Source organism: Phoca vitulina, unplaced genomic scaffold, assembly GCF_004348235.1.
Source record: "Phoca vitulina isolate PV1807 unplaced genomic scaffold, GSC_HSeal_1.0 scaffold9, whole genome shotgun sequence".
Lineage (NCBI taxonomy): Eukaryota > Metazoa > Chordata > Mammalia > Carnivora > Phocidae > Phoca > Phoca vitulina.
In genome coordinates, this window is record NW_022589712.1 from 31496565 (window position 1) to 31522314 (window position 25750).

The 25750-nt window shown below is 37.1% G+C and overlaps 1 protein-coding gene across 1 annotated transcript in view; it reads left to right on the forward strand.

Moving 5' to 3' along the window:
• The window catches only part of MOXD1 (monooxygenase DBH like 1), an 87387-nt gene extending 66469 nt beyond the window's left edge, over positions 1-20918 (forward strand). Inside the window, exons 7-12 of the mRNA XM_032407851.1 lie at positions 422-588; positions 1680-1871; positions 3021-3080; positions 7831-7973; positions 18221-18389; positions 18859-20918. Coding sequence (XP_032263742.1) covers positions 422-588; positions 1680-1871; positions 3021-3080; positions 7831-7973; positions 18221-18389; positions 18859-19059 — 932 coding nt within the window. The 3' untranslated portion in view covers positions 19060-20918. The remainder of the gene's footprint in view (positions 1-421; positions 589-1679; positions 1872-3020; positions 3081-7830; positions 7974-18220; positions 18390-18858) is intronic.
• The last annotated feature ends 4832 nt before the right edge of the window (positions 20919-25750 follow it).

Here is a 25750-nt window from a genome sequence, read left to right on the forward strand (position 1 = left end):
TATTCTATCAGCAGATGGTTTCTAGACCAAGGGGCTTCTACCTCTATGGAAATGTTACTGAACTTTACCTGAAAACAATATAAAATAAAGCTTTTGTTGAGTTATTCTATATTCTGATGAATGACTTTAGAATTTTCCTTTGGTCTATCTTTATGTTAGATCATTGTGGAATATATCAGCTAGACAACACAAACATTTCTCCTATGGTATACTGTGTAAGTCAAAAATGGTTGCAGACAATATGGTGACTTATGTTTTAATTGCTGTTTGTGAAACTGAATGTTGTCTTCCATTAATCTTTACTTGTAATTCTTTCCCTTGTGAGATTTTAAGGAAAATTAATAAATCCATTTCAACTGAATGTGAAGAACTTTTTTTTTAAGAACTCAAACTCACTTTTAATTATATGTTCTTATTCCAGGCTTAATAGATAATTCTGGACTGAGGTTATTTCATACGACAGATATAAGGAAGTACGATGCTGGGGTGATTGAGGCTGGCCTCTGGGTAAGCCTCTTCCACACCATCCCTCCAGGGATGCCTGAATTCCGGTCTGAGGGTCACTGCACTCTGGAATGCCTAGAAGAGGTATGCAGAACATGGAGTCTGTGAGCTACTAGTCATAGATTCATCAGTGCTCTTGGAAACTATGTTTGGAAAATCCCATGCTTGTTGTTATTAATCTTTTTCTCGTTGTCATGCTGTAAAGCCATTATTTATCATTGTGGCAACCCTTTGACTGCTTTTTTAGATCTTGAAGGCTGTACGAGTAGAATTCTGGACAAGAATAACTTCCAGGATGTTTTCCTTCCTGACCTACTTCCTTTGGTTTTTTTTCATATTTGACACTTTATCTTTTACAATTTCTACCTTGGTTCGTGTGGTCTGTTTTCCATTTCTCAACTTCACTTTTGAATCCAGATTTGTTTTTTCCATTATTCATTTTCATTTTTTTCTCCTTTTCTCTGCTTTATAGTTTCCATCCTACATAAACCAAAGAGCAAGAGTACCTAATATAAAAATGCATATTGAGTAAGGAAAACCATGTAAACTATTTAATTATGGATGCTTCCATTTACAGTTCTTTTTTCTTAAATAAATGTATTTCAACATGGATCATATTCTTTACAAATTATAAGCTATTATATTGTAGACAGATGGCAGACTGATGAAGTGGAAAGATTATGCCCTTTGAGTTATTTAGATCAGGATTCAAATTGCCATGACATCATGTACTAGCTGTAGGACCAAGGGCAATTCATGGAATTCCACTCTTCCACTTGGTTTTCTTATCTTGGAAAGTAGGAATCATTTCGCCTTTTAAGAGTTTCTATTTACAGGTTACTAACACACTGGAATCTTTTTGCCAAGAGCTTTGATTGACTCTTTACCTCCTAAAAGAAGGAAAAAGAAAGGTAACATTTAGAAGTGGTCTGGTAGGTCCTCAGTAAGCATTATTTCCCTTTCTTTTCTGCCTGCAAATGTTACTTCACAAAGATAACACTGCTAGGAATAAGTCATGAAAAATCCAAATTCAAAATGTTTGGCTGCTTAAGCATTCACTTAAATTGCTTTAGATTTTCTTCTCAGTTGTCCCTCCAACTCTCTTTTATGGTGAACTGTCTGAACATGTGCTTGTTTGGGCTAATTCTGTCTTCCTCTGTGTGCCCCGCCTGTAGGCTCTGGAAGCTGAAAAGCCAAGTGGAATCCATGTGTTTGCTGTTCTTCTCCATGCTCACCTGGCTGGCAGGGGCATCAGGCTCCGTCATTTTCGCAAAGGGGAGGAAATGAGATTACTGGCTTATGATGACGATTTTGACTTCAACTTCCAGGAGTTTCAGTATCTAAGGGAAGAACAAACAATCTTACCGGTATGAATGTTTTGTTCTTTTTCACTGAATCTTAGAAAAGTCAAGGCATCTACCTACTGTGATTTAGCAAGGTTTTCTACCAGTAAAGTGAATTGCTCATGGTATTCACATTCTTGAAGCCACCCACTGTGGGTGTTGCACAACCCAGATGGAATGTGTTTGATCTCATTCCCAAAATCAAACTCACTTTTCTTACCATTCCCAGGGGCAACTCACGTTGTTGATTTAAAAAGAAAAGAAAAACTTGGGTTCTGAGTACCAAACACTACTCTTTTCTTTGCAAACCTTTGGGTTACAATTCTGGTAATACAAAAATCAGAGATTTTTTTTTATACCAGAGAAGAATTTTGGGCAGCTCGATCTTGGTAAAAATGAAGATAAGGATAATTCTTTCATTTGACAAAGGTTTTGGACAGAGCTAACTATCCAGCTTGCAACAATACTTGGGGTTATGGAAGGACGGTGTGGAAGGACAGTGTGTTGAGAACCTGATCCGTGGGCCTTCTGAGTAGTGGGCCAGGAGAGCAAATCTAGGGACCAGCACCCAGCACAAGCTGCCTCTGGTCCATGAATAGCCTGTCCATTGACCTGAGTGGTGAACCATAAACAAAATTATTTTCTGTGTATGTTGAATTGTTCAAAAGTTAGAAAACATTGGAACAATAACTATTACTTTGCTTCACAATTCTGTTGTGAGGAAATAAAGATGTGACTAAAGACCATTAAAGAAAATAATATAAATGAAGAGGGCATCACAATAACTAGTATTTGTGGGTAACATTTATGAAGTGTTTAATCTGCACTAAGAACTAGATGCATGTTATGTCATTTAATCTGTTCACAAAGCTGTGCAAAATAACAGCTATTTTATATAATTATTTTTTAAATAAATAAATTGTGCCCAGATAATTCTTTTCCTTACTTAAGGTCATGCAGCTAGAACATGGTGGAGTCTGACCTGAGAGAGCCTTATTTGTTTGCTTGTTTATTATACTGACAGTCTTAGAATTAAGTAGCTCAAGGTTCCCCTGGATCAAATTTCTTAATGAATCTACTCACATAGCAAATAAAACTATTGGCCTACAAATGTATTAGATAAACAAAACAGCCTCAAACTCCAATCTGAAAGCTTTCATTTTTATGTTCTAGGGAGATAATCTAATTACTGAGTGTCGTTACAACACAAAAGATAGATCCCGGATGACTTGGGTAAGAAAATTTTTATGATTATTAAAATTCATTTATGGAGAAAGAGGAATAAACTTTGATTTTAGAGGAGAAAAAGCAAAAAGCATTCCCATTTTGGAGGCAAAATTCCTGAACATCTTGAGCAAGAAACATCACAAAAGTGAAATCAGAGCTATTTTAGCATTTTATCAGATTAACTAATGATTCTACAGCAAATTTGCGGTATAATTTATTAACCCTTTCATGAAAAGCTATCCTAGCCATTTAGTTTTTTCTCACCAAATCATATTAATTAAAGACTTGTGGTTGCAAGTGACCAACTGCTTGAGTCCAGACTTAGATGAATCAAGAACTTCAAAAGGAAGAATGAATTGCATTCTGACCCAAAGAGAAATTTGGTCCAGCAGATTTACTGAGGAGTCCTGACAAACACTGAAGAAATAGACCATTCATGCTTTACATAGTTTCTCCCAGGGAATACCTCCCACCAACTCATTTTATGAAGTTAGCATAATCTTAATACTAAAACTTGATAATGACAGTATGAAAGAGGTCAACAACATGCACCTGATGGAAATATCTTTGATGGATAAATTCAGCATTATATATAAATGTAATGATAGGGTAAAAATGTAATGTTAGGACCAGTTTGGGCTTAGCTAAGGAATGTAAATTGGTTTAAAATAGAAAATATATTAATACCATTCTACATTAAGAGATTGAAGGAAAAAGACATGTGATCAGGTCAATAGGGGTAGAAAAAAAGCCTTCATAAGATTTAAGTGAGTAATAAAAAAAGAGCATTTTATAAACTAGGAATAGGAGAGAATTGTCTTAGCCAGATAAAGCTTGGCTATGAAAATCTGTAGCAAATATCAAACTACTTGGATATTAGAAGTATTGCTTTAATATCAGAAGGAAGACAAAGATATTTATTATCATTTCCATTCAACATTGTACTGGAAAAGGAAAACAATGAGACATATGGATCACAAAGGAAGAAGCAAAGAAGCAAAACACATTATTCACAGATATTATAATTTTCTACATCAAAAACCTCCTCAAAATTGATATCTAAAACTAACTGTATTTTAGCATAAATACTAAATGTATAAATACATTTTATAAACTAGGAATAGTTAAGAAACTATCTCAAGAAAATGCATTTTAAAACTCTAAGTTCTATAGAAATAAAATCTAACATTAGATGTGCTTGATCTCCATGGGGAAAAACTTATAAATCTTTATTTGCAAAACGTTATAGTACACCTAAAGAAATGAAGAGATACTGTGTTCATGGATAGAAAGGTTCCATAAAATAAAGATAATCCTTCTATTCAAATTGGCCTATAAATTTGATATAATTTCAGTAAAAAAAAATTCAGAGAGATTTTATGATTTGAGGTTCTGGTATCCTAACTAAGACATCTTTGCCTAGTCATAGCTGTGAAGATTTTCTCTTATTTTTTCATATTTCTAAAAATTTTACAGTTTTAGGTTTTATATGGAGCAAATAGATTCTGAAATCTACATAGAAGAGCAAAGGGTTAATAATGGGCAAGACACTACTACAAAGTAAAAAATGGAGACAAGCTACTGGATATGAAGGCTTATTTTAAAGCCATGGTGATCGATAGTGTATTTGGGTCCAGAGTTAGAATAGTGGTACGTAATAGGAATCTTGGAGACTGACCTACAAACCCCCTATACAGAAACTTGGTTTAGAACAGACACAGTAACCATTTAAGTGGGAAAGAATGGACTTTCCATTAAAGAATACTAGCACAACTGGGTATACAATACACAAACAAGTCACAGTAGATTAAATATTTAAATGTGAAAAGCAAAATCTTAAAGCAATTGGGAGAAAAACATATGAACATATTTTTATGATGTTGGGGGTAGTAAGAACTTAAAACATAAAAAGCACGAACTATAAAAGATTGATGAATTTGACTACCTGAAATCTTTTGGTTGCCAAAAAGCACTATTAAGTAAGTGAAAAGACAAGTTTTAAACTGAAAAAAAAATGCAACACATAGATTAATAAAGCATTAGTATCCAGCATATAAAAGAAATTTCATAAATCAGTAATGTAAAACAAATAGACCATAGACAAAGAGCAATAGACACAAACGTTTCACGGAAATAAAAGCCCAAATAGATAATAAACATACGAAAGGATGAAATGAAATTTCATTTGAAATCAGGATCATGCAAATTTAAACCAGAAGGAGATATTTTATACCCATCAGTTTGGCAATATTTAAAATTGCAATTCCAATGTTCTAAAACTGGAGGCCTCACACACAGCTAAATGTAAATTTATAAAACCACCTTGGGGAAAAGCATGACATCATCTGGTAAAGTTGGAGATTCATAGATGCTCTACCCAGTTCCATTCCTGTGTGGATTTCACCTTAAGGTTCCTTTTGCAGGAAGGGTTCCAGGAGAAAATATGTAAAATATTCATAGTAGCACGTAACAACACAGGAACACAAAGCTGGAAACAGCTCAACTATTTATCAAAAAGAGAACAAATAAATACAATATGTCCATAGAATATATTTATAGTATATATCTGTGAAAATTAATGAATGAAAGCCACGTATGTTAACACGAATGTATCGGAAGAACAAAAATGGCAAGTTTGCAGCCGACCATAGGCATAGGTATGATGTCATGTATCTAAAGTAGAACATACAAAATGAAAATGTCATTTAGGGATGCAAACATACGTCAATAAATGGAATGTAAAGGGTTTGAAAAGCAATAGAATGATAAATCAAACAGTAAAATAATCCTCATCTTCAATTAGGATGGGGAAGAGGAGAATTAAAAATGGGCACAGAGTACAGTTAGTCCATTGGTGTTGGCTTTATTTGTCTCGTGCCTTATATATGATTTTGTTTGCATGAAATATTTTACCTCAGACATCATACCTTATTATTTTAGGGGATATTTTGGTGGTCTGCCTGGATACTGTCCCTCTTCAGGGCCAGCACAGCTAAAACCCAGCCACTGAAAATACCAGATGATAACTCACAACCATGTCATTCACTGGGCATTGCCCTTGGTGTCAGGGAATGCCCCACTTGAAGTTATGCTCCCTGCAGTGGGGCAGCCAGCAGCCGATGACTGGTTCATGGGAAGATACAAATGCCCGGCTCCCTTCCTACAATTTAGTACCACTCCAAATAGCCATCCCAGCTGAAGGATAAATTAAATATTATTTTTACTGAGGCATCACTTGTAACCTCATTTGTAAATCAGCTTCTCCCTTTGCCCAATCCTGCTTTGCTCATCAAGTGCAAAACATTGTGTTTTGCAATTTGTAAAATCATTGCATTTTAGCCACTGCATTAATTTAGAACTATGAACAATACTGCCAAGTTTTGCACCTTCATTTTTTGAAGAACAGATCATTGGCTGGATACAGAATTCTTGGTTGATTTATTTTTCCCTGCAGCCCTTAAATACGTAATCCCAATATCTTTTTGTTACTTCCATCACTTATGATGAAATGTCAGCTCTCATTTGTATCATTGGTCCCCTGCATGTGATGTGTCCTTTTTTTCTTACTGCCTTCAAGATTTTCTCTTTGTCTTTGGCTTTCAGCTATATGACTATGATGTGTCTAGGTATGGCTCTCTTCATATTTATCTTTGGTATTTGTTGAGCTTCTTGGGTCTGTAAGTGTTTTTCACTAAATTTAGGAAGATTTCAGCCATTATTTTTTCAAATATTTTTTCTATCCTTTTCTATCTTCCTTCTCATTCTGGAACTCTAATTGCATATATGTTGGAACATTTAATATCGTATTTTGAGGTATTTTCTGGAATATTTTCACTTTCTTTAGTTTTTTTTTTTTTCTTTCTTTCTCTGTTTTTCGGATTGGAAAATTTCTATTGTTCTATCTTCAAGGTCACTGATTCTTCTGCCATCTCAAATCTGCTGTTAAACTCATCCTGAGAATTTTTTATTCAATGACGGTAACATTTAACTCTAGAATTTCTATTTTCTTCTTTTTTATGTTTTCTTTCTCTGGTGTCATTCTCTATTTGTTTACTCATTTTTGCCATATTTGCCTTTAATTACTTGAGCATCTTTCTTTAGCTTTTTAAACATATTTTTATCTCTTTCTAAGTTTTTGCTAAATGCAGCATCTGTAGCTTCTCACAATCAGTTTCTGCTGGTAACTTGTTTATTTTCTGAGTGCAGATCAGTGTTGAAAATTCAACACTGTAGATAATATGTTGTAGCAGTTCTAGATTCTGTTCTCCTGAGGAGCTTTGATCTTTTTACTTTCAGAAGCTAATTTACTACCTTGATTTAAAATGTGAACTCTGTCTTCTCTGTGGCATGTGTCTTCTGATGTTTATACATGACAACAAGATTATAGAAAATTCAGTGCATTCAGGCAAAGATGCCATCAACCCGACTGATTGGTATCATGTTAACCAAACATCCCCATAATCCTCTCAAATGTTCACTGTGGTGAGGAGTTTACATCATACGAACAGCACTTGACAGAGATTATTAGGTTGTTTAAGAAAGGCAACTTCTAAGAGATGGAAATCATTCTATTAATTTTTTAATGTGTCTCTACCTCTTTAAAAACCAAATTGTCACTCAGATTATTATTACTCAGCTTTCAGATTTATTACATTTCAATATTGGATGGAACTGTATGACATTGGTGGCCTGTGTGCTCTAAGTGTCAGAGTTGGTGGAACATAAACTTTTCTAAATAAAATATCTCCATTTTCAGGGAGGATTAAGCACCAGGAATGAAATGTGTCTCTCATATCTTCTTTATTACCCAAGAATTAATCTTACTCGATGTGCAAGTATTCCAGACATTATGGAACAACTTCAGTTCATTGGTGTTAAGGAGATCTATAGGCCAGTCACGTAAGTAGTAAATGGATTTCATAGTGGGGTAGTATACTTCAGAGAAGGATGGGATTCATTTTCATTTTGGATTTATCACCACATTATGGAATTCTTTTAAGTCTTGTTCTGTTTACTTATTTTTAGCTGGGGTGACAAGGTGAGCTTCTTGGTTGGTATGTCCAGGGTCCCCAAGACTCCCACCAGGTTCAGTGATTTTTCTAAGAGGACCTAAAGGATTCAGCCTATTATTGTATCCATGGCTAATATTTATTACAGAGAAAGAACACAAAGCAAAAATAACAAAAGGAAAAGGCACATGGGCCAAGTCCAGAGATAACCCAGTACAAGTGTCCAAGAGGCCTCTCCCGTGGAATCACATAGAATGTACTTAAGTCTAGTAGCATCGAAGTATGACAACATGCACGAAGTGTTGTCAGTGAGAGATACTCATTAGAGACTGAGCACCCAGAGTTTTTATTGAGGGCTGGTTACATAGGTGTCCTTTGCCTAGTAAGTACTAAAATCTAGACTCCTAGAAGGAAAGCAGACGGTCAACATAAATTGCATTGTTTGTCCAAATAGTCGAGGCACAGTGAGTCACTCTTTATTTAGGGAAAGTTTTATATCAGTAGGGGAAATTGTTTACTTAGGTTCGCTGATGCCCGCCAAAGTCCAGCCTTCCAAACAAGCATTTCTAAGGATGGAATTGTCAGGACTACTATGTTCACTCGCTCTGCACAATTGCACATCATAGAAACTACTCAAGATAAAATAATAAACAAGATATATATTATTTCTGCCCTCTTGGGATTATATTCTAGAGTGGGGGAGGGGTAAGAAACAATATAAAAATAAAATTTCAGGTATTAATAAATGTTATGAAAATAAGACAGTGAAGAAAGTATGTAGCTGTTGTCAGTAGGGTGATAAACGCCTCCCTGGGAAGGTCTCTTAGTCTGTCCCGGCTGCTGTAACATAGTACCATAGACAGAGTAACTTATAAACAACAGAAATTTATTGCTCACGGTCTGGAGGCTGAGAAGTCCCAGATCAAGACGCCAGTGGATTCAGTGTCTGGTGAGGACTCACTTTCTCATAGAGTCTTCTAACCACAACCTCACATGGCAGAGGGTAAGAGGGAGCTTTCTCAAGCTGCTTTTATGAGGGAGCTAATCGCATGAGGGGTAAGACCCCAGCTCATAATACCATCACCTTGAGTGTTAAGATTTCAACATATGAATTTTAGGGGGGGATATAAACATTCAGTCCATGGCAGGAGGTGATGTTTGAGCAGAGACCTAAGTGATGAGAAGCTAGCCATGGAAAGATATGAAGTGTACTCTTTGCAGAGAGAAGAACCAATGTAATGACCTGAGGGTGGGTATGAACGTAGTGTGTTCAAAGAACAGCAAGAAGGCGAGTGTGGCTGGAACAGGGTGAATTATGGTAGAGGGTAAGTGAGGAGGTCTGACAGCAAGAGGGATGTTATAGGCGACATAAAGATCACGTAGGACTTTATAGGCGACATAAGGACTTTGGGTTTTAAGTGCAAAGAGAGGCCATTGTAGGATAGAAACAAAGTTGATTTGGCCACTGAATTGAGAAAAGACTCTAGGAGCATCAGACTGGAAAAAAAAACCACCAACCAGGAGACTGTTGTGATCGCGATGTTGAGTTGTATTGAGTTGTGAGATGAATGTGTCTGGGACCAAGGGGGTGGCAGTCGAGCTGATGAGAAACAGTTACAAGCAGGTTACCTTCTCATGGTAGCACATGCTGGACCCACTGGTTGACGCCATCTCAGGGAGGTGATGAGGGAAAAAGAAGAGGAAAGAGAAAATGTGTGAGTGCTGTAGGGAAACATATTTGAAGCAGAAATGGAAAGTTGTGTTTTGGATATATTAAGGTCGACGTAGATAAAAGGATTTTATTCATTCTTAGCAACACCACAAAGAAGAATTAGGATGGCTGGTGGAAATTTGGGGGCATGGATTTTGTTTTAATATAAGGAAGAATTTTCTAATGAAAGAGACTGATATAATTAGGTGAAAGGTACACGTAGATTTTTGAGGGGCTATGTTTAAGGAGAGGATTAAAAAACACGTCATGAGAATGTGGTCAAATGCATTCAGTGAAGTAGCATGTGATTATGATCTACTTTTTATTCCAAAATATTATAGAGATTGTAAATGATGAACTAAGTGCGCTCTTCTTTTTAAATTATACTATCTGTAAATATGTTCTAGTGAGTTCCTACCCAGACAACCCAATGACACCAGAAGTCTGTATGTACTAAAATACAAATAACAAAATGCTTATGTAAATTCATTTGTAGTTCATAAAGTATTTCTGTATGTATAATTTCAATTAATTTGTTTTCACACAATTCCAATAGGTAGAGTAGGACTTGCAATCCCAATTTTGTAGACGAGGAAATGGAAACTGAGGGACTCAGAGATTATTCCACATCAGATGGTGCATAATCAATGGAGGAGCAAGTGTTTGTTGTGTCTCTGATGTAGAGAGGGAGATAGATATCTGCCTTTTTATTCAAAATAAATAATTACACATGCAAAAATACAAATGGTAATGAATATCAAAACAGTATATAAGATGTCATTCTAAAAACACTAGGATTTAGTCTTGTTTTTATTTTTTTTTCCAAAGATTTCATTTATTTATTTGAGAGAGAGGGGCAGAGGGAGAGGGAGAAGCAGCTTCCCGCTGAGCAGGAAGAGCCCGATGTGGGACTCAATCCCAGGACCCTGGGATTATGACCTGAGCTGAAGGCAGACGCTTAACCAACTGAGCCACCCAGGCACTCCTATAGTCCTGTTTTTAAAACATCAATATTGTTCCTAACTAAGACTTAGTAGCCTTTTTATTCCCTTTAGAATATTTCTTTTACATAATGACTGGAAAATTTCCCTATTCAAGAATTAATCTGAGAGCATGTTGAAAGCAAGTGGACGTTCAAAGCTGTTTGTTTTATAAGGTGATGATTCAAAATGTATTCTACAACCTAATTATTTTCTTTTGTGTTCAACCTGTGTAAATCCTCTGAAAACGCTCTACTCCCAAGTTCCAGTGAGCTGTGTTAGAGTCCATGCCTTTGGTCTCTCCCAGGAAATATTGAAGTTGGGTTTTTCATTACTTACAAAGACAGGGAGAATTGCTTCCCAGACCCAGGCCATTTTGAGATTCATTGCCCACATAAAACCACTTAACTACATGGTTAAATTTATTTATTCTTCAAAAATACAAGTGAGAAGGAGCCTCTGTTGTAAAATTCATGTTTAGGCTTTAAATCAGATTTTCAAGCGAGTTCATCCCACTGACATCGATGTTATTGAAAGCCAGACCAACAAGGTACGGGCTAAAAGATCAGAAAGAGAAATGGCTTGGATGACTTTTTTTTTCTGTTTTACTGAAGAGAATATTGCGAATTTAGTTTCAGGATACCATACTCAAGAAGAATATCCTATAATATATAACCCCTACTCTCCTATCCCATGCCTTTAACGTAACGATTAGTTGGGTTCACAAGTTATTTTAAACATTCTGTAACAATCCTAGGATCAGAGGAGGAGCTGGTAGAAACGTAAAGACAACTACATCCTGTCTCAGGATCTGTCTGTTTGAGGGGTTGCGATTTCCCTCTGCCTCCTACAGATCTAGCAGGGCTTAAGGAAAAACAAAAGGACTCATAAAGATCAGAAAACAGACTAGATCATGCATTTAGATAAATTCTGTATTCTCTGCTGCACCACACATCGACCCTGTGTACGTAGCTCCAGTGAGGCTTATGTGATGGGAAGTTTGATGTAATTTGTTCCATTTCTAAAAAAGAATCAGGGGATGTGTGTATATTTTTCTTTGTAAGAAAAATCACTCCATGTTTATAATGTGTAAAAATCCCCCAGGCTTGTTATAAGGGCTTTAAGGAATGCAGAAAAAAAGGATTCAAAAAGAAGGCACAAGCTATCACCTCAAATTTTGTTAGAAATAAACAATGCTAACATTAATTGAATGTTATTACAGACGTCTTTCTGTGGGGGTGTTGCCATAAAGATGAATAGATTGCTGTTATAAAGATGATAATTTGGTACACTGTTTTAAATAACACAAAATCTTAATTTTGTTTAATTTATATAAAAACACGGGGCGCCTGGGTGGCTCAGTTGCTTAAGCATCTGCCTTCTGCTCAGGTCATGATTCCAGGGTCCTGGGATTGAGTCCTGTGTCGGGCTCCCTGCTCTATGGGGAGCCTGCTTCTCTCTCTCCCGCCCTTCCCGCTTGTGCTCTCTCTCTCTCTCTGTCCAATAAATAAATAAATCTTTAAAAAAATTTATATAAAACACAAAGCTAAAACTGAACAGTTGTCGAACTTCAGATAAACGTGGTTGCTGTTACTGTTTTTAGCCATGAGAGGTAATATTTCATAAAAGGGTCTCAAATGTTGAGAACATAGATTATAAAAGACATTAAAATGTTGCGCACACTTGTTTCACTACATGTTTTGACTTCAGATCATAAAAGATGAAGACATTCATACTTTCACATTTTCCCCCATGTCCCTTTTCCATACCTCCAAATATTTATTACTTAGATTATAATTTTTGTATTTTCAAGATTTTAAATTTTCCCACTTATTTCTCAAACCAAATTCCCACAATATTTAATGCAACTTTTAGAGTTTAATAGATTCAGTGGTAATCCCTAATCTTACAGGATATCTACATTTCCGACTCTTTGATTTGATTCATCAGAATGTTATTTCCAAGTTGGTTCATCAAGAAGGGTTTCCAAGTGCTTTAAAATGCCCTGTGTTTTGTTTTGTTGTTGTTGTTGTTTTGGTTTTGGTGTGTGTGTGTGAATTTCTGCATTTATATCTGGACAGCATTTGGCTGGATATAACATTTTGGGGCCATACCATTTTTTTCCCCTTGGGAGCTCTCTTTGGATGAATGGTAATATTCTTCATCTACCTGTAGAATTTGTAAGTTAAACTGAACATATTTCAGTGTTGAACATCAGTGTTAACTTTTCCTGAAACACAATGTGTTCTTTCATTACATATACTCACTTATTCTTTTTATTATGATGCAAAAATATGAAATGGTAGGATTTAGTCTTGTTTGTGATTATGATTAGCACTTATTATAGGGAAAATTTTTTTCGTATATCTACAAAGTGTTTTCTAATCTATTTCGAATTTTTCACAAGTGCTTTTTCTTACAATTTTTTGGAAGGGTTCTTCTGCTTCTTGCTTTTTCTAATTTATCTGGTGCTAAATTTATTTTATCCTAAATTTATTTCCATTGGTCTGCTACATCCCTTTTCATCTCATTCTGTTGTTTTAAATTCCTGTATGTGAGCTCTTGTTTAATTAAATTCATGCTCTTATTAAATAAACTTAGCACATGAAACACTTGTGAGAATTCTCTCTGGTGTAATTGGTTTATATTTTCTTCTAGAGTCAGCTTTTTCTGTCTCTTTTCATGAAATGTGATATAATTTCTTCTTTCCCTATGTTTGCAGGCTTGTTATGTCATTTCTTGCTTATGCTGAGCTAATTCTATCTAAAACGTCTCTTTGCTCTGATAAAATGTGGGTGCATTCTTGTCTACCTTCTAAGCAAATGTGACAGTAGCCCTCTGTCTCTGCACACTGCAGTTTGAGGTTTGGCTGACATATTTTATGTACACACTTTACCGTATTTTGAGGGTAAAGGCTCTGGGGATGGAGGTATAGAGGTGGGACTGTATACTCTGGATTACAGTGGATGGGTTATTCCTTCCTCAGATGTTCTTAAGAAAATCTACCGAGGAAGTTTTATTTTTTTTTATAAGTTTTTTTTAAAGGATTTATTTATTTGAGAGAGAGAGAGAGGGTGCAGGAGCGGCAGTGGGAGTGGGAGAGAGAGTCTTAAGCAGACTCTGCACTGAGCACAGAGCCTGATGCGGGGCTCGATTTCACGACCCTAAGATCATGACTTGAGCTGAAACCAAGGGTCAGACACTCAACCTACTGTGCCACCCAGGCTCCCCTTTAAAGGTTTTATTTTTAAGTAATCTTTCCACCCAACGTGGGGCTCAAACTCAGAACCCGGAGATCAAGAGTCACATGCTCCACGGACCAAGCCAGCCAGACGGCCCCCTGCGCAAGTTTTCTAACTGGCTGGGACTGAATCCCTTTCCATAGAGGAATGTCTGAGGCCTTACGTCATGCGGTCAAATCTGCTGTGGCCCAGAAGCTTCTCTTCTATCAGGGAGACAACTTTACTGTGGGCTTCCCAACGTTCCTCTACTCTTGGAGTGTTGAAAGGATTCAGTTATACCTTGTTAGGTCAGATTTCCTGGCTTTCTTCTTTAACAGTTAGATTATCAAGTGTATGACATGATGTTGTCTTTTTTCTCATTGGCTTGTTGGTATGTTTTTATTTCTGTTTTACAATTTTATTTTAAAGTCACATTGCTTGAGGTAGAACTTACCTATGACAAAATGCACCCCTTCACAGACAAGATATAGAACGTTCTCATCACCCCCATAAGTTCTCTCCTGCTATGTGGAGACAGTCCCACCTCCCACACAAAGCCCTGGGAAACTGCAAATCTGCTTTCTATCACTACATTAGTTCGATCTTTTCTAGGTTTTATAAAAATGGGATCCTACAGTATGTACTCTTCTGTGCCTGGCTTCTTTGATTCAGGATGTTTTTGAGATTCATCTATGTGGCTGCCTCTACCAGCAGTCCACTCCTTTTTATTGCTGAGTAGTATTCCCTTGTGTGGATACACCACAATTCATCTATTGATTCACCAGTTGAAAGACATTTGGATTGTGTCCAGTCTCTGGCTATTATGAAGAAAGCTGCTATGAACAGTATTATATTAGTCTCTGTATAGACATGTTTTCCATTTTCTGGACTAGCATGGAGTTCTGGAATCACTGGATTTGTTTAACTCATAAGACTCTCAAAATACTCTCCAAAATGAAGTTTCTTTTTACATTCTTACCAGTAATGTATAAGAACTCCTAAATTTTATTTATTTTAAGCGTATGTAGTGGTATCTTATTGTGATTTTATTTTCCATTTCTCTTATGACTAACAATGTTGATCCTCTTTTCACATGCTTATTGGTCATTTATATATGTTCCTTTTTAATTGTTCAAATTTTTGTCCATTGTTTCGTTGGGTTACTTGTTTTCTTATTATTGAGTTGTAAGAGTTCTTTATATTTTTAGAGTTCTTTATACTTAAGATATAAGCTTTCTGTCAGATATATTTTTACCACTAATTTCTCCTAGTCTGTGGAGATTTTCATTTTCATTTTTTAATGGTATTTTTTTGAAGCCCATTTTATCATTTTTTATTTATTTTGTGCTTTGGATATGCTGTGTAGGAAGTCTTCGCTTACCCAAGGTTATGACAATTTTTTCCTGTTTTTTTCCCCCCTAAAAAGTTTACAGTTTTTAGCTTTTATATTTAGATTGATGATCCATGGTGAGTAAATTTTCATGTGTGTTCTGAGGTAAATACTGAGGTTCACAGTTTTTCATATGGATATCAAGTTATTCAAGAACCATTTGATGAAAAAAAAAACCTTACCTTTTTCCCATTGAATTACCCTGGAATGTTTGTGGAAAATCATTGGATCATAAACTGACTATAGTTCTGGACTCTGAATTCTGTTTCACTGATGTTCATGTTTAGCCTTACTCTAATAGCACACTCTGTTATCATAGTTTTATAATAAGTGTTGAAATAAGACCATGTAAGTCCCAAAACTTTGTCATTTGTTTCTTTTTCCAAAATTATTTTGGGTAGTCTAAGTTCATTTCATTTATATATATATTTTTAAATCAACTTGTCAATTAAATTTACAAAGGAAAATTGCTCACCAATATTAAGTCATAATGTAATTTGTCTTTATCAACTACAGTGATTCGTAAATAATACCCTCTTATTTATATATGCATCTGGGTAGACATTTACACACGGCTCAGATGTACAGAAATGAGACTTTTAATTTCTAACCCATTCCCAATATTCCTAACCAACTCCCAGTCCCCATGAGAGCAGAACTTGCTACTTCAAGGTTACCTGTTTCTGGTTTAAAGCTGAGTGTTTTAAGGAAAAATACTCAGGATAAATACTTACTTTTTCAGGATTTCTCCTTCTTCCGTCTCTCCATTCCCTGTTCTCCAGGGGTAATCCGGAAGTGCGGTATAGGATAGGCTGGAAGGGGTAGGAGGTTTATTGGTGTGATGTCATTTAGATAGAGGCCTGAACAAAGTCAGCAGGAATGCAGGGGAGACAATAAATATGAGTCCAGCTGCCATCTCAGAGAGGCTCAGGACCACGTGTCCAGGTCACCAGCCCCAGGTCATGAGATCTCCGAACATGTGAACTTTTTCTACATCCTTTTCCATACACTTATAGTAAATTAACAAGTGTGTTTATACCACTTTTGTTAATTTATGCTGTGAAATCTAAAACAAACAAAAAAAATACTGGTTTACTGATTTATTATAGCAGCAAAACTTTTTAAAGATTTCATCTATGTACAACAATGCATTATTCACTCATCAGCAAGGCTGGGGGAAACGCAGCCAATTTAGTCCCCCTTAGCGCTTTAGTACGGATTCCAGTGCCACCTTGTGGTAGTTCAGAGGCTTACAGGCTGATGATTTCCTTCCAGCATTTCTCACTGGTTATGAAATTGATTTTCTTTTTTTAAAGATGGACACCTTATCTCTTTGAAAAGCAAATTTTATTCTTAATATTTGATTTTGAAACTTTCAATAAAACCTACCTGTAGCTTTCCACATATTTAAAAGGACATTGTAGGGGTGCCTGGGTTGTTCAGTTGGCTGAGCCAGGGACTCTTGGTTTTGGCTCAGGTCATGATCTCACTGTGGGGTGAGCCCCTATCAGGCTCTGCGCTCATTGTAGAGTCGGCTTCAGATTCTCTCTCTTTCACTTATTAGAGTAAGGGGGCAATAATTTTATTTTAGACATTAAAAATTTATTTTCATAATTCTAAAAGATCAATAAAGGATGGTTAATTTAATTAAAAAGCTAGTAATTCAATGTGCCTGAGTAGCTTGTGTGTGTGAGAGTAATTAAAGGCATAGATAAATGAAGAAATTGTAGGGGTGCCTGGGTGGCTCTGTTGGTTGAACGTCAGACTCTTGGTTTTGGCTCAGGTCATGATCTTAGGGTCGTGGGGTTGAGCCCTGCGTTTGGCTCCCCACTCATTGAGGAGTTTGCTTGTCCCTCTCCCTCTGCTCCCCCCAGCCCTGTTCCTGCTTGCACACGCACACTCTCTCTCTCAAATAAATTAATAAATATTTTTTAAAAATAAATTGTGAAGATCAAATATTAAAAGTATAAATTCCTTGGGGGTTAATTAGTAGATAATTACTGGAACCCCTGGAGCATCTACTTGGGATGTTATGGGAGCCAAATACCTACTGGTTGCCCATGATAATCTCCAGGAAGGACCATGGATTAGTTCATGTAAATCTTTGTGGTCTGCCAACACTTACACTTTTCCTTTTTTCAGGAGTCAATAATATAAAACTTACATTTAATGAAAAACATCACTCGAGAAATATCTTTTCAAGCAGATTGTATCATTCTTCTGTGATTTCTTCCTTCTTTCTTCTTTTTTGGGCATTAATGTGTTTTTGTTTTTTTAGAGCAGCAAGTAGAAGCCAGACTATATCTTCTGCAGAGTATTTTTTTTCTCAGTAAAATTTGAAAAATACTGGTTCAGGTTCAGATTTTTTTAATTTATTATCACTTAGGCAAGTCAAAACAGGGCAGCCAGCAGGGGTCAGGCTTTTCAACTCTATGGAACTGAAATTTCTATGTCTTCCAGTAACACATTTCTTTATTACTCCATTAGCGTTAAATTCTGCAGACCGGAACGCATACCAGCTGTATTGTTAAGGAGAGACAAAACAAATAAGCGAGGAATTGTGAAACTGGGAGAAGCTTTCTGAGTCAAAATCATTTATCCAAGAGTAGTACCTATCTGCTACTAAAATAAGGAATTTCATTTTTCTAAAAGACTCCTTACTCGGTATGCGTATTTCTTCTGGCAATTGCTGATGAGTCAATCAATCCTTTGCATTAGGTTTTCTATGTGGTAACACAGGACAAGTCTGAGGTCTATTTTAGAATGTTGAAAAGTAATGGAGACATGTAATGCTTTTGTTCTGAATATGATTAATTGTGGTTATTTTAAATTCAGGACCTGGCCCTTCATTATCAAAAGCCCCAAGCAGTATAAAAACCTTTCTTTCATGGACGCAATGAATAAGTTTAAATGGGCTAAGAAGGAAGGTCTTTCCTTCAACAAGCTTGTCCTTAGCTTGCCTGTGAACGTGAGATGCTCCAAGACAGACAATGCAGAGTGGTCGGTAAGCCCTACTTTGTTTTCATCTTTGGAGAAACCAGATGTCACATTTTACCTAATCCCCAACAGGTAAAAATCTAAGGAACAGACAAATATCCATAAATCCAATGTTTCAGTTGTCTTTTGGTATGTCTGATAATTTATTTGTTCAATAACTGCTTGCGTTGACTGAAAACTCCTGATTCCGCTCCTGATTGGAAGATTGACTGTCCAACTAAGGTCACAATGAAGCAGGAATAGGATGAGATGAGAGCTTCAAAAAGCAACAGAGCTGAGTTTGTATCTCTTCTTCCCAAAGGCGCCTCTGGCTCTCTTCCTCACCTCCCTCCGAGTCCCTAAGGCTCCGACGCCCCTGACAGTTGACTCCTTGGGCAGCTACCCCCTCCCACCGATCCCTTCCACCCTGCCCAAGTGGGGGAGCTGAGCAAGACCTTCTCTTCAATCATTGGCATTGTCTACTCTTTGGTTTTCAGATTCAAGGGATGACAGCGTTACCTCCCCATGTGGAAAGACCGTATAAAGCAGAGCCTTTGGTGTGTGGAGCCTCTTCTTCCTCTTCTGTGCACAGAAATCGCTCTCTCGAGCTGCTCGTGGGCTTCGTGGTACTCGGCAGCATGCTGCACAGCACACGCTTGTGGTCCTCATTCTGTGCCTGGGGACGGCGTTTCCTGTGATCCACACGTGTCGGGTTAAAGACACTGTGGGCATGAAGAGTGAGCACGAGGCCTGTGGAGAACGTCCGGTCACACACGCCCTGCCTCCCTACGTCCATCCTTCCCTGTCTACCTGAGAGATGTCCATTGGGTTCTCTTCTTTTGCTCAGATATGTCAGATAACATGTATCCATTGCCAATAAAGCAAAACTGGACTGACTTACAACCTTTTAACAATTTGGACAAAGTCAAGTGGAAGTGAAAGAGGTCTTTATTTCCTTCCATGGTTCATTTTATTTAAAGACTCATTACCGTTATTTCACTTTTTAATTGGTGATTTGGCTTCCAGATGCCTTTCTTAAAATGCTTTCACCTTAAAAATGTAAAAGAAAGTACGCTCTGTTTCATGTTTCTTCCTCTTTAAAATTGTTTTTTTTTTTAAATTTTTTTAATCTTCCTCTTTATTGTTCTTTGGGTGTGAATTCCGCAGTGTGACAATGGTCCTCTCTGTCCTTCAGTGTTAACCCAGCTCTGCCCTTTTCTGTGAAAAACCGATGGGCCCCTTACCTCAGTGCTTTTCAGTGATGCCCATTCTAGCTTCTTTGTTTATCTGAGTCTACTGGTATTCCCAGACTACCCCAAACCCATCTCAGAGTATTTTCTTTTTCCTTCCCTGCTCAGTGCTGACCAGGTGAGTTTTTTCTTGAGTTCTGTCACTCTCTAAAAAGAAAGAAGCTAAGGGAAACACAGAAGTGGTACATAATGGATTGGAGGCTGAGGAGGAAATGTAGCTGGCTGCAAACCCTGTGCTGTGAGGGGTCCTTCATGAGGTTCCAGGTCAAAGGCCAAGTAGTACAAGCCAGCCTAGGAGGGTGGGAGGTCCCTGCAGCACCTCACTATCCATGTTGGGTGTCATGTGCGTGGCATCCTGACTCAATTTAAGTCACAGTTGCTAAGGTAGATTTATTTTTATATTAGTTAATAAACTAACTTTCCTTAGAAAAACCGTCACCAGTGGAAAATCTTGTCACTTTTTAGGTTCCCTTTGTGTAGTTCAGCCAAATCTTGTTGCGTGTCCTTTCCTCATTTCTTAAGCTAAGTCTGTTTGGCTCATATTAATAAACTAAATAAAATTAAATGTTTGTGTGGAATCTTATACACTCTTTGAAAGAAGCAAGAGATCCAGGACTGATGTGTCCAGTCAAATGGATTGAGAATGTTGCATTTTTGTATTCCATTTGTAAGCCCTTTCTCTCCTGCAAACAATGTCTTCAACACAAACTATATCGTCTTTTAAATAAACATTGTATTTTGGAGTGTTTCCTTCTTGGTTCTCAGAATTTATCGACTTAATGAAATCTGTGTAATATTTATGAAGCATATTTCATAGTTAACTTTACTTGTTTTTATTTCATAAGTGCTATATCGAATTTTATGATTTTCCATCCAAATATTTGTGTAAGAAACACGATAATCCCAAACACTCCCTATTTGAAATTTCATGTTTATTTTTACTTCAGAAAGTCTGAATTTGAGATGTCAAAGTAAAGTGATTTCCTTTGGAAATTATGTAATAATATATTTGTTTTCATTGTTCTTAGTGAGGAAGGTGAATATATAGGCTAGAAAGGGATACACAGCTTTTGGAAGTTTGCATTGGTGGATTCAGGGAATCTACCTTTCCAGTTGATGTACTAATAATGAAGCTGACATTCTTCTCTTAGGAATTCTCATGAATCTATAATTTTGAGGCATTGACTCTTTATTTGAAGTTAAAATAGGTTATCTGTTGAAAATTTGGTAGGATTCAGATTATAAGTTAGTTTGCTCTTACAATGAGCAGACCTTCCTGAAGAGCCCAGGCCTTTTTTTTTAAGATTTTATTTATTTATTTGACAGAGAGAGACACAGCGAGAGAGGGAACACAAGCAGGGGGAGAGGGAGAGGGAGAAGCAGGCTTCCCACTGAGCAGGGAGCCCGATGGGGAGCTCGATCCTGGGACCCTGGGATCATGACCTGAGCCGAAGGCAGACGCTTAATGACTGAGCCACCCAGGTGCCCCAAACCCAGGCTTTTTACTCTGCCCTTGGTCACATTGCATGACCTGTTTCCTAGGCTAGCAGGATTGCCTGAGACCCAAAGGAGGACAGAGTCTCCATGTCTGATGGTCCCTGCTTTGATCCTTAATGCAGGAAGGGTGGGAAAAACATGTGTGATGACACCAATATTCACCAAAGCTGGGTGAAGTTGAAGGTATCTTGGATGATCACTTTCTCTGAAGGAGTCTCAGGCAGGATCAAGAGAGTCCTGGTAGTGATAAGAGAGATGCAGTCCACAGAGGCAAACCTATTAAGAGCTTTGAACTTCATCTTAATGGCTAGGGAGTCCCATGATGAGTGGCAAACAGAAGGACACAGGGAAACACGGTAATTGCATTGTACATAATTGTACTGTACAATTTGCTCACCCAAACTTATTGTTGGATACAGAGCCATCTCCTGTTTTCCAGTATGATAAACATTGTTGTGATTATAAGTATTTCCTTACAATAAATTACTATAAGTGAAATCACAGAATTAATAATTATCTGTTTCAAGAATTTTGAATTAATTATAAATTGAATTTTGATGAATATTGCCAGATGTCTTCAACTTTTTGTTTAAATTATTTTCAGATGGTTCAGAATTCTATCTACCTATCATCTATCTATCTACCTACTTATCTATCCATCTAACTATATCTATCATCTATCTATCTATCTATCTATCTATCTATCTATCTATCTATCTATCATCTATCTATCTACCATCCATCATCTATTTACAGAGAAAGAATGATAATTTAAATATGGCAAAATGATAACAATTGAGGACTTTGGGTGAAGGGTTTTTAAAAATCTATTCTTTCTAAGTTTGAAATTATTTCAGAATAAAAAGCTACAAATGTGAACGAAATAATGAAGGATCCACCTACAGTACAATGATCCAAGCAGTCTTTCTCCCCAAGGCAGTAACCCACCTTTTTGGAGAGGCAAAAAGAGAAGTTGGGTTGTGATTATTCCTCAGATGCCTCTGTAGGTTATTTCTCAGTTTGTCAGTTCTGACTAAAGATGGGCATATGCCCAGTTTGGAGGTCCAGAACAAACAAAGGGCTTGAAGAATCCAGAGAGTGGAGAAAGATCCCTAAAACAAACTAGCAAGAGGGCTTGGAGTTTGGAATCATTCAAACACATATATATTATTTGTGTTCTTCCCTGGATTATAAACCTAATGTGTAGTAATGCCTATTCACTGAAGGGAGTCTAGAAAATATGGTAACTTTGAAAAAGTAAATAACAAAATCCATTAATCCTATTATGTAGAGAAGACCACTTTTAACCTTTTGGTGCTTATGCTTCTAGTATACGCCTCTGCAAACATATTTGTGTGAATCCATATTGATGCTAGGCCAGCACTGGCTTCTGCAACAAATACCCAAATCTGAGTGGTTGAACACAAATATCATGTTTATTTAATAGTTCAATGTGTGCGATTCCTTTGGTCACTGACTTTCCTTCTTAAGGTGATTCAGGTCCCCAAGATCCTGTGATTCCATCATCCCAAGATCCCGAGGGTCCTGTGCATTCACCTTGCGAATGGACAGAGCCCTGATCTAGAAGTGACATATATCATTTCTGGATTCACTCTGTCAATTAAAATTAGCCACAGGGCCTCACTGGAATGCAAAAGGGGCTGGAAATACAACGCTTAACGGGGCAGCTGCCTGCCAATGACCATACTATAGAAGAGCTGTCTCTGCTGCAATAGATATATTTTAGCAAAATTGACTTTTCATCTGGTTCAGTGATACCAAGGTTTTCAAGAGTTAGAAACAATTAGACCAATATAGGGGTGCTGCCTATACATTTTGTCAAGTAGAGCACTAATCAGAATAACTACTATTTATTTCACAAATTTTATGGGAAGCCTCCTGGGAGCCAGGCTCTGCACTAGTGCTGGCCTTAGAATTGTGAGCAAAAACGGATATTATCTCTGCCATGATGGAGATTTAGTCTTGTGATGAAGCTCATAGCTGAGTCAACTAAAATCTCCTATCACCAACATTTCACTTTAAAACGTGGAAGGAGGGGCGCCTGGGTGGCTCAGTTGGTTAAAGCGTTTGCCTTCGACTCAGGTCATGATCCCAGGGTCCTGGGACGGAGTCCCACTTCGGGCTCCCTGCTCGGTGAGGAGTCTGCTTCTCCCTCTGCCTGCTGCTTCCCCTGCCTGTACTCTCTCTCTTTGTCAAATAAATAAAATTTTAGAAAAAATAAATGAAATGTTGAAGGATTCAGAATAAATGTCAGTCCTTCAAATTGAATAAATTGAGCTTTGTGAAAAGCTTATTCATCCACTTTTTTCCATAAATTTGGACCATGAATCCAGTTTGTATCTTAGTTTGATCATCTTAGCCCTACAAAATCTTCATTGACAGTTGTATCCAAATCCAGCTTTGTGAAAAGCTTATTCATCCACTTTTTTCCATAAATTTGGACCATGAATCCAGTTTGTGTCTTAGTTTGATCATCTTAGCCCTACAAAATCTTGATTGACAGTTGTATCCAAATCCAGCATAGTCAAACTGATACGTCATGAGCAGAAAACAGATAATTGAATAGACTGATGGCAGCATCCCATACTCCCCGGGCCAGAGCTGTGTTCCATGAAAAATATGAAAAGTCATGGAAAATTATTTCAAAGTTAAACAGGCTTACTACAGAACTTCTCAGAGTCTTTAAAATATAAATATGCATCTTAAAGTCCAAAAGAAGTTATGTTCTATGAAATATTTCCCAATGTACCATGCTGTGGTGGAGCAACATTCCCCAAGAAACAAGCTTTGGGACACACTACTTTCCTGGCCGAACATGGCCAGGTTTCTATAACAAGTTTTTGGAAGATTCCAAACTGTTCGTGGGCAACTATAAAACATAGCCCTACAGACATAGGCCTTCCACTTACGTTCACTGGTCTCTTCCTTACTTCCTGTTCTATTTTGCCAACAAACACACACTACTTTTTTTTTTTTTAATTAATCTAGAGATAGTATAATATAAAGAGAGGATTTAAAAAAGGAATTTAAAAGGGAATATTAAAAAAGAATATACTAAAATGAATTACATGGCATGAATAAGGTATTTGAGAAATGTTGACCAATAAGGCTGTATGACTTTGAAAAGTTTACAGTCTCTAAACAGAGACTAATGGTGTGGAGTTGATGTAATACAAAAAAAAAAATTTTGGAAAGTGTGGGGAATAATCTACAAATGTAGGACACAAGCCTGAACTGAGCCAATTTCTTCCTTAATATTTTTAAGTAGCCCCATTAAATATTCACAAGCAAAATAATACCATACATTTATCTAATGCTTTGGAATTTGCAAAGTGTTTTCACAATATTTAATGCTTAAAACTGCTCTTATAAGTGAATACTTACATTCAGAAAAGCTAAGGAGATAGCATTTTATACCTCAATAATCGTGGGAGACCTGTTTTCAATCACTTTACAAACTACATGTGTATGAGCTAGATCCAAATTACTTGGACTTAACTGAGCTTCTGTTTTCCCACCAGTAAAGTGGGGATAATAATTTCTGACCTTATAAAGTGGCTTGTGGACTAAAAGAGGCAATGAAGAGAAAGCACGCGGCACACTGCGCTGTCAATGTTTTCTTCCTCTCTTTGCAAGATCTCACACTGGGGTGCGCACTATCTGACAATCACTGCAGAGTTTTCTCTCCTACCTTTCAGGCATAATCAACTAAAATCTGACTTTAACCAAACTACTTTTGCTGAGCGAATGTTACGTAATCAAATGAATATTAGATCTGGGTGAATTTGACAATCACTCCCTCAAAAAGGCTCTCTAATGACTGACTACTTGTTAGGCCTTTCAGGTCTGAAGAGGAAAAATACCGTATTTTGCTTTTTTTCCCTCCTCTTGGAAATAATGAGTTCTCACTGAAATGAATGCTGGTTCAGAGTTAAAATGAGCCAATACACCTTTCTTGTGTTTTATATGATGAGTTTTGTATGTGAATAGCTTTAAATTCCGCTCTAATTTTTATTGCTTGGTGAGCCTTTTTTGTCTGTATTTGATTACGGTAATTTCACTTCACCTTGAGAAATTATTCCATAAGTTGTCTCCTCTTATTAGTACATGTCTGGAAAAACAGTCTTTTGCAAATAATTCTACTAAATATAATGATACTGTGTTAAGCAAAGATAAGGAAAAATACGGGAAATGAAAGAGAGTGGGGTGGGAGGGGCATGTGTTACAAGGGAAGTATTTCTCCCTATTAGCCACTAGGGGGCGTGCTGCGGTATCTGGCTGTAAATCTTGCAGGCCTGTCAGAACCTGCCTTTCATACCAACTCTATCTACTTCCTTCCCTATTACGTTTATTGGGGCAAATTCTAAATTCAATTACTTTAAAAAAAGTTTAAACTTTTCTTTCTGAGGGTTTAGCTCCGAGGTCAATCTTAGGTCTCTTAGCCTTTTACAGAGATGACTCTAAGTCTGGTTTTAAAATTTCCAATTCGAGGGCGCCTGGGTGGCTCAGTCTGTTGAGCCTCGGACTCTTGGTTTCAACTCAGGTCGTGATGTCAGGATCATGAGACTGGGCTCCGCGCTCGGGACAGAGTGGGCTTGATTTTCTCTCCCTCTCCCTCCCC